The sequence below is a fragment of the Vigna radiata genome, chromosome 3 (genome assembly GCF_000741045.1).
Source record: "Vigna radiata var. radiata cultivar VC1973A chromosome 3, Vradiata_ver6, whole genome shotgun sequence".
In the NCBI taxonomy this organism is placed as follows: Eukaryota; Viridiplantae; Streptophyta; class Magnoliopsida; order Fabales; family Fabaceae; genus Vigna; species Vigna radiata.
The window spans coordinates 10,057,109-10,067,014 of record NC_028353.1 but is presented as its reverse complement, the minus strand read 5'-3'; the positions used below and the strand labels follow the sequence as shown (position 1 = coordinate 10,067,014).

The 9,906-nt window shown below is 29.6% G+C and overlaps 1 protein-coding gene across 1 annotated transcript; it reads left to right on the top strand.

Moving 5' to 3' along the window:
- Window positions 1–7,700: 7,700 nt before the first annotated feature.
- Window positions 7,701–8,900, top strand: LOC106757096 (ras-related protein Rab2BV). Its single transcript, XM_014639684.2, has 3 exons — window positions 7,701–7,876; window positions 8,107–8,299; window positions 8,379–8,900. Exons 1-3 carry the CDS (start codon window positions 7,710–7,712, stop codon window positions 8,862–8,864), a joined length of 846 nt encoding a protein of 281 aa, XP_014495170.2. The 5' UTR covers window positions 7,701–7,709; the 3' UTR covers window positions 8,865–8,900.
- The last annotated feature ends 1,006 nt before the right edge of the window (window positions 8,901–9,906 follow it).

Sequence of the window (9,906 nt, the reverse complement as noted above, 5' to 3'; positions counted from 1 at the left end):
TATCCTACAAAAATACTGTAACTTATTGATTACTTCCATCTACTCTACTCTACACTTCACGTTTTCCATAAATCATGTTAAGGAAAACCGTTTCTTTGTGTAACATCAACTACAAATGATAACAGTAATGAAAAGCATTTCTTTTGGTCTCAAGTCACATGCCAAGTACAGCTAGCATGGGATCAGAGTGGCCTTCAAATCAACGTCAGACACACAGGCATTTCCACGTCTAAATAAATTGAAATGTTCCATTTTATTGTCTGCGAGAAAAAGTTTCAATTACAAACATCCGTGAATGTTGTTAGACTGAGACGTGCTTAGTGCGTTTTATACATACATGATGAAATGGCTACACTCTACGTTTTCACTATGGTGGGACTCATCTGATGTAGGGTTTAGTTGGTTCTCTCTTATTTTTATTCAATTTCTCTAATGTTTTTATCTGTTCAAAGAAACAATTGCATGCATGCACGAATGTCCATGGATTCAGTGTTAAGTATATAGTTTCCTATATTTGTCTGATAAAAAAACCAAAATTGTTGATAAATAAGAAGTACTTAAAAATCTCTTATTAAAATATCATTAGAAATACCTAATGAACAGATAGTATTTAAATTAATTGAAGAAGAGACTATTCCCTTAGCATCTACCATGTAACCGACGAAATGAAAAATGACAAGACAAAATAATGAATGAATTATAGAGCCTTAGATACAATGAGTGATTGTTATTTAATTGAAGAAAAGTCGAAGAGGAAATTGGCTACAAATGCGTTGTCCAAGGACAAAACATAGAAATTATTTAATTCAATTTTGTCATCTTCGTATCATTACAAATACGTACATCGTAGGTTGCTCACATCATATTCAACCATTTATACCTCTCATTCCTTTCTATTACTTTGCGGCCAAACATTGGCTTAGGGTTTCATCATCTCCTACAAAAATAAATTATATTTTTATAAACAAACTTATAAAAAGTTTTAAAAAATTAAGACTTAATAACTATTTTGGTCCCTATTTTTGTTTGGTTTGTTCATTTTGATCCTTATTTTTTATTTTTGTTCAATGTGGTCCTAAAGATTGTAAAATCTGTTCAATTTAGTCATTTTCTGAAACGACGTCTAAATAGTTAACGGCAAACAGTACAGCTGAGCAATGCAGTAACGATTTGGCACAGGACTGCCTACGTGGATGCCCTTGATGCACAATTACGTGGACTTAATTAAATTTTAAGTGAAATTAGGGTTTTTATATTAGGGTTTTATGTTTGAAAATGAAATTAAGGGTTTTTCGAATGAAATTACCCCCAATTTGAAGCAATGTCTCATTCGCAATGAAACCCAATCTTTGACAAAGTGCAGATTCTGAAATTAGAGTTTTGTTTACTTTGTTTCAGTGAAAGCCACCATGGTGACCAACCTCACACTTATTTCATTAACTTCCAGCCATGGATTGTTTTTAAATATTAGCCTTCTGTTGTTGGGATTTTGAGTGAGAAGAGCTTCAAAGTTCAGAACAAGAGGTACCATGTGACCCAAAGTAAGAATTGACATCATTATCAGTGAGATGAAGTGGAGCAATTCACGGCAACCCTGTGACCCAAAGTAAGTTCTCCAAATTTTTCTTCTTTTTGCTTCCCTAGGTTCAATTCACGGCAACCTACCATACACAAGGTTCCTGCCCCAGCATCATAAACTCCTTCTGCAATGATAGAATCTGCATTTGTCAAAGATTGGGTTCCACACTACGCTTCAAATTGGGGGTAATTTCATTCGAAAAACCCTTAATTTAATTTTCAAACATAAAACCCTAATATAAAAACCCTAATTTCACTTAAAATTTAATTAAGTCCACGTAACTATGCATCAAGGGCATCCACGTAGGCAGTCCCGTGCCAAATCGTTACTGCATTACACAGCTGTACTGTTTGCCGATAACTATTTAGACAGTTTCAGAAAAGGACTAAATTGAATAGATTTTACAATCTTTAGGACCACATTGAACAAAAATAAAAAATGAGGACCAAAATGAACAAACCAAACAAAAATAGGGACCAAAATAGCTATTAATCCAAAAATTAACTTTAAAAAGTAGTATAAAATTTTTAAAAATTAACTTTCTTATAATGAAAATAAAAAAAAATAAGTAAGTTTATTAAGTAATGTATAATGAAAAAAATAAATAAATGGAGAGATTGACATCATGGCTTGTAATTGAGAAAGTTGTGTTAGCTATGCATCTTTCAAACTACAATTCCTCAATCATAACATTTACATACTTCTCCACCGTAATTTACGCGTCAATCACCAATCTCTTTTTTTCTACCAAATAATATTCATTATGCTTTTTAATACATCTTTTTATTTAATTTTAAAAATCCATTATTTTAATTTAATTTTCAGTTTGACGTATATTTTATTTCACTTAGTGCTTTTAATAGTATCTAGAAATATCATTTCAAATAAAGCTTTACATAACAAATGATAACATTCTACACCATCACACACATGTCACAATTTATTATATGGTAGTATATTTAAATTTAAAACTAGTTTTTCTTACTTATACCATTTGCTCAAAATCTAACTATTTATATAGACATAAGATCAAATAACTAAACATATCACTCATACCACAACTCAAGAGAGATTCATTTTGAAATGACATGAGATACATGCATGCTCCTTACAATTGTATCTCAAAACACTAAATATATGTCTAATAGAGCAAAAGTAAACTTAGCTTGTTTTCAATTTTTAATACAGTTTTTTTGTTATGACTCTACTAATAATCCATTATCGTTAATCAGATACAAGATTGAATAAAAACTTAAAAAAGTATTCTAAGATTAATTTTAGAAAATAGACAAGATTAATTTAAAAAAATAGTCTCGATTATTATATATATTTATAATTCAATTTTTTTTAATAATAATACAATCAAACGTGATTCTCGTAGAGACCTGCCCAAACTGTAGCATTCAAGAAGACATACTCATAATCTTCTAATCATATCATCATTTCATCAACATATCAATACTCATCTCACAATAACATAAATTATTAATTTTTTTCCCATAACTTAGTTCTAGTACGTAACACTCTAAAAACTTTTCAGTGTTCTTACTTATTTCTTGTTTATCCTTCACTTTCTTGTTTCTCGTTTATCTTCATAGTTATCTACTTCTTCTCTTTAAGTTTACCTAACAATATTTTCTCTAAAAATCCATTATATCATTCTAAAAAACAAAAATTGTCTTTCAAAGTATATCTCTCATATCTTTATCACTTATTTTATCCTTTAAAAATATTTTTAAATTTATGATATATAATCATAATCACACACATAATAAATCTTATATTAATAATTTTAATAAATATTTTTAAAAATAACCATAATATATAACTCACTTATTATAATAACCACTTCATATATCTTTAAATTCTTAATGTTTTTTTAATAATTATTCATCAAATCTTTAATTTTCTGAAAAATCTTTCAAATACAATAAATATTTTAATTAATAAACCATTATATCTCTTATGATAATTGATTGAATATGTCTTTTTAAAACAATTAATTATCACTCACTAATGTCTAATAATTGCTAATATCTTTTTGATTATATAATTACTAAACTCTTATATATTTTATTTAAAATATTTATTTAACATGTTCTAATTATTATAATTTTCAGAGTCCTTCGTATTCAAATCAATGAAGAAAAAACAAAATTTTATATATATGATATGCATCATATAAAAATAATTTTCTTTGTGAAAATATATTATTAATTTCAAATTATAAAAAATTATCAATTACATCATAGACACGGGACATATGCGAAGTAATAGTAGAACTGCATTTTGCTAGAACCGTTTTATTGTATATATTTTATATATCAAAATACAATAAAATAATTTATTGTATCCAAATTTATTGAATGAGGTAATAGAAAATTAAAACATAAAAAAAAAAAACAAAATCAAAAGAGAATCAGAAGTTTCATATGATTTATAAAATGTAACATATATTTACACTGTTATATATAGAAATCGTCCTTTTATAGACATTTATATTTAAATTTTATTTTTTAAAAAGTAATATTTATTTTAAAATTAAAATCAGAGTTATGTTTGCTTTTAATTTCTTATGTGAAATTGAAATTCGTTTTTAATATATTTTGTTTTCATACTTTAAAAATAATGTATATATAATCTTTTTAATTAAATTATGTTAATTTTTTTTATATATAACAAACCTATTTTTTTAATAAACATTAAAGTTAAAATATGTCAAATATATAGACAATTCAAATATTAATATAAAACACGTTAATATACATAACAAAATTTAGTGTATTTAAATTAAAATAATTTTATCTGTCATTTCAAAAGTTGATCAATCAAAATATATTTAAATTTGGATTATTTTAATTTTACATCAAAATTCAGAAATTAAAAACATATTTAATCTTGAAATAATTATTTTATCAATTTTACTTTTAAATTAATTTTTTAATTTGATTGTTTTCTAAAATTTAAATATTTTTAAAGTTAAAATAACTATTTATAATAAAAAAATTGCTTAGAAAATAAATAAAAACGGTCAACGATAAAATTATAAAATTTATAGTTATAATTTTATTATTATTATTATTATTATTATAAAAAAGATATAAATAGAAAGAGTCGTTTTAAATTATAATTATAACTAATGTAATTTTGAATTTAAGATGGTGTTTTAACATGGTATACTAAATTTTCTTGGTTTCATTCATTTTAAAATCCAACAAAAATCGGAGAAAATCTCACATTCACGATATGTTCATCCGAAGACTCTGAGAAAGCAAGTCGTTTCACAGTGAATTTTTTTTTTCACTCAAAGCGAAACTTTAGAAATTTTGTTTTATCGACTGAAAAGACATTGCCGGTTTGAACTTCATTATATAATTATTCGTTAAATAATTTCAAGTGATGAGCGAGATTCTCCAATTATATTTACAAAATGTTTGGTAATGTTTTGCCTGGGTCAACAGATTCCAAAGATAGGAGCGATCAAACAATTTTTTTAATATTTTTTATTATTTCGGGTTTTGCATGTTTGGAATCTGAACATGCAACAACAAATGATAACAGCAAACAAAAGCATTTGTTTTGGTCTCATCATGTTGTCACATGCCAACTACAGCTAGCAACCAAACGAGGTGGGTTGAAATCAACGTCAGATATACACAACTAAATAAATAAAATTATTCTATTTTATTATGTTGGAAAAAAAGTTCAGTTAATATTAGTCGATTTAAATCTTTCATGATCCAACCGTTCTTAGATTGGGACGTGATTGATGTATTTTTTTATTATCCATATTCAAACTTATTGCAGTGTGCAGGTCCTTTTTCATAATCATAACACAATAATCAACAAATTGACTCCTTCTGGAACAAAATTAGTTGTTGCAGCCTTTGGAGGAAATTTCTTCTCCAATAATTCAGTTTTCTCATCTCACAGTTATCATTTCATATTAATAAACTTATCCACGGATGCATTGATTCTTTGTTTTAAATATTTATTATAAAATAAACTTTTATCTTTGTCACTTGCCTTCGGCAACATTTATAAAATTATAAAACTGTGATTGTATGTTTTAAAGTGTTAATTAAAATATAAAGCAACGAAAAAATGTTTAAGCAAAAATTATAAAACTATTGCCTATATTAAGCTATTAATCTTATAGACAATGCTTTTACAAATGTAAGAACATAGAAATACCACCATTTAAATATATTTTATAATATTATTTTAAACTTTATTTATACATTTAGGTGACTCTATTTTAAATCATATATTAATAATTTTTTTAAAGATATTAAGTAAAATAAATGCATTTCATTAATGTAGTAAAAATTAAATAAAATAAAATAAAAATTGAAGTTATTACTTAAAACTATTCTACTATTTTAAAATTAAAACTATTACAAGATAGTCATATTATCAATTCAATAAACATAATAAATTTCAATATCAAGGAATTTATTATTGGTATCATAAGTAGGGTTCTCATTGGAGTGTTTCTCCCTACACTTTTATATTTCCAAATTTAACCCTAAGAGGAATTCACTCTCCGCATTTCACAGTTCATTTTTTAAAAACCTACACTCCCTTCTTCCTTCCTTCCCTATGTGATGTACATCAGTCCTCTCCCTATATGTTGTTTTGTTTTGTTATATTTTGGATTGATGTTTTGTTATATGTTGTTACTGCGGTTTGGGATTGATTTGGGGTTTGGGTTGGGATCGATTTGGGGTTGGAGTTGATCTGGGTTCAGATTTGGGGTAGAGCAACCGCACTTGATCCTGCGGTTGAGGGAAGCCGCACCTAGGAGGTGTGGTTGTTGCTGTTTGAAGAAACGCACTTGGAAAGTGCGGTTGTTGTTTGCTGAATTCACGAGATGCGGTAGAGGAGGGGGAGGTGCGCTGGTGCTCGCCGCACTTAGCGAAGTGCGTTGCTGAGTTGCGGTTGGCTGCGAGCTGCGGTGAAAACCATGCAAAGATGCTTACGAAATGGGTTTCTTAATTGGCCAAAGATTCTCCAAACTCATAAGGAGTAGAGTTGCCACAGATCTCATTCTACAAAATCATCTCCGACCCTTTGCCCTTGGCCACACCCCTCATTCAGAATCACTTCTCAAAGCACTTTTTCATGTCAACAAAACCAAATTCCCGACCTAGTGGGATGAACTATTGGGGACTGCAGCAAGAAGCGGTGTGCCAATGTAATTGGTAAACCATATATTATACGCAAATAGTCAAATGCTGCAACATATAACTTTAAGGTTTTGTAACAGCATAAATATTTAATTAGTGTCTTGTTGTGTGTGCGGTTTAGCAGATGCAGAATGGCAGAGAGAAGGTGAGATACAGGGAGAAACACTCTTCTGATTGTTGGTTGGTAATAGTAAATGCGGAATTTGTTTGTTTTGTGATGTTTGTTGTCCAAGCAAGGATAAACCAATTACAATATAAGAAAATGGATTATAATTAAGACTTTTATATATAATCCCATTCAACAAGTAACATGACAAATTTATTATGTGTTTGATTCAGTTTATTTATTATGAAAAAAATACTCACCTTTTGTTGAGGATTTAATAGTTTTATTTTATGGTTGTGTCGGATTTAAAGGTAACTTTACTCTATTTGAAAGCTATTTTGAAAACAATGTTTTTAAAAAGCTAAAGAAAAAAAAAGTGTAGAAATATTTGTTCATATATCTTGCACCACATTTTTACCAATTAAAAATGCTTAAAAAAAATAGATTAAACATATCCTGAATTGGTTGTTGCATCTTTTTCCTTCCCTTAAATTTTTTATATAATTTTATTTTGTACAGGTGATCAGCCCAGCCCAAATCCATATAAGCCGCGGGACATGAGTGGAGAAAAAAACTGACCTGGAAAACTTAGGCCACAAAAATATACCTTACTTTTTAGTACGCTACTTAAAAATTGTAAACACAATTATATTTAGATTAACGACATATTTAGTGCATAAATTATCTACAGATAAAGCAAGAAAAAAAAGGGTTATTGGTTGTGTAAAATAAGAAGCATGTGTGTTCAAAGTTTTGTGTGCACATGGTTAAAACATGGAAATGGAAAGTAAAAGTGTACCGAGGTTGGCGTGATTTACTCAGCACGAATGAATGAATGACCGTTCAAAGTGCCTTGCACGTCGTCGGTTTATTCTGTTTGCGCCCACTCGTTGTTGACCTTTCAAAATACATTTTCTTCTCTCTCTCTCTCTTTCTCTTTCTCTCCAATCTTTGCATCTTCAATCCCTGCATTTCTCCATCATCGTCACCCTTCTTCTTATGGTTAGTACCCTTCGTCTCTTCCATTCTTTTTCCACTTTCCTACTTCCTTCTTTTTATGCTGCACATTAACTATCACTACATTCTTTACAACTTTCTGTAATATATATCAAGGAACACGATGAAGCTTCTACCGTGGCAGTTTTTTTAAACATTGGTTATGATTATGTGATTATGGACATGCATGTATATGTATGTACTTGATTTTGGGAACCGATTTTGCAATGGGTCAGGTCTTGGGTGGTGTCGAGTGTTGGAAGCATGGCATACAAAGTGGACCATGAATACGACTATCTCTTCAAGATCGTACTCATTGGAGACTCTGGTGTCGGAAAATCCAATATCCTTTCCAGGTTTACCCGGAACGAGTTTTGCTTGGAGTCTAAGTCTACCATTGGGGTTGAATTCGCAACCAGAACATTACAGGTTCTTTTTCATCAAACTTCGAAAAACACCAACTATAACCATATTGTATTGTAAATAATAATGTCTATAATGTATACAGGTGGAGGGGAAGACTGTGAAGGCACAAATATGGGACACAGCTGGTCAAGAGAGGTATCGGGCTATCACGAGTGCATACTACAGAGGAGCAGTAGGTGCCTTGTTAGTGTATGACATAACCAAGAGACAGACATTTGAGAATGTACAAAGGTGGCTTCGTGAACTGAGGGACCATGCAGACTCCAACATCGTTATTATGATGGCTGGAAACAAGTCTGACCTCAACCATCTCAGAGCAGTCTCTACCGATGATGCTCAAGGTTTGGCTGAGAGAGAGGGTTTGTCATTCCTAGAGACTTCTGCATTGGAGGCCTTCAATGTTGAGAAAGCATTTCAAACCATTTTGTTTGATATTTACCAAATTATGAGTAAAAAGGCACTCGCTGCACAGGAAGCAGCTTCCACTGCTAACGTTCCTCATGGGACTACCATAAATGTCTCAAATATGTCTGCTAGTGTTGAGAAGAAATCTTGTTGTTCCAATTAAACTTGTAGAAAACACCAGGAACAACAACTTTTTTCAGGGACTATTTTTTTTTTTTTTCTTTTTGTATTTGAAAACGTAGAGGACATTACCAATAGTGTTACCTTCTGCTACATTTCCTTGATGTTCTAGTTTTTTTTGGAAGACATGAGAGGCTGGTCTATAGCCTTCGAAAAATACAACAGAAAAATTAATAGATATGACAAGTGTTAACAATCTGTAGTCCTCACTTTCCTATACTCATTCTTAAATACATGCATTCAGATTTTGGTGTTTGGTCTTAGTGCATAGTTTTTTACTAGTATTAATTAAGCAACTCTAACTATAGTTTCACATTAGTCTCTTATCTTGCATCCTATTCCTTTCATAATTGTACATAGAATATTGCTTGAAAACCTTTTACTTTCTGATACATAGAATATTGCATTGAATTAGAAAAACAAAACAACTTTTTGAACAAAGGCAACAGTAAAAAAAAGGTGTTTTGAAGAATGTTTGTGATTTTAAAATCAAAAGTGATTTAATATTTGTATTCCTAATTGTTTCGGTAACATTTGTCGGAGGACGGTTGTCTCCGAGGACTCGTCATTCTTTGTTATGTTCCGATCGTCCAACTCTTCATGTAATTTTTCTCGGTGAGGGGTTGACCTGCACAAGACACTCCGACGCTCAAGTAAGATATGTTTGATAAGGAGATCTATATTTTATTAGTATAGAAGATAATGATTATACTTGGACATTAGTTGTATATTTATAAGGCTTGTGACAACAAACACTATTGATTAACCATTAGTGCAATATATTTTAGGTAATCAAACCCAATAATTAATCATTATCACCGTATATTTGTAAATTAATACCTGATAATTGTCCATGAATAACTATTAACTCCAACCGCTACATTTCATATAGTACACTAATTATTAAAAATAATTATCAGTGCTTTTTTCATTATAATACTTTATGTTACCATTAATATATATATATATATATATATATATATATATATATATATATAGAGAGAGAGAGAGAGAGAGAGAGAGAG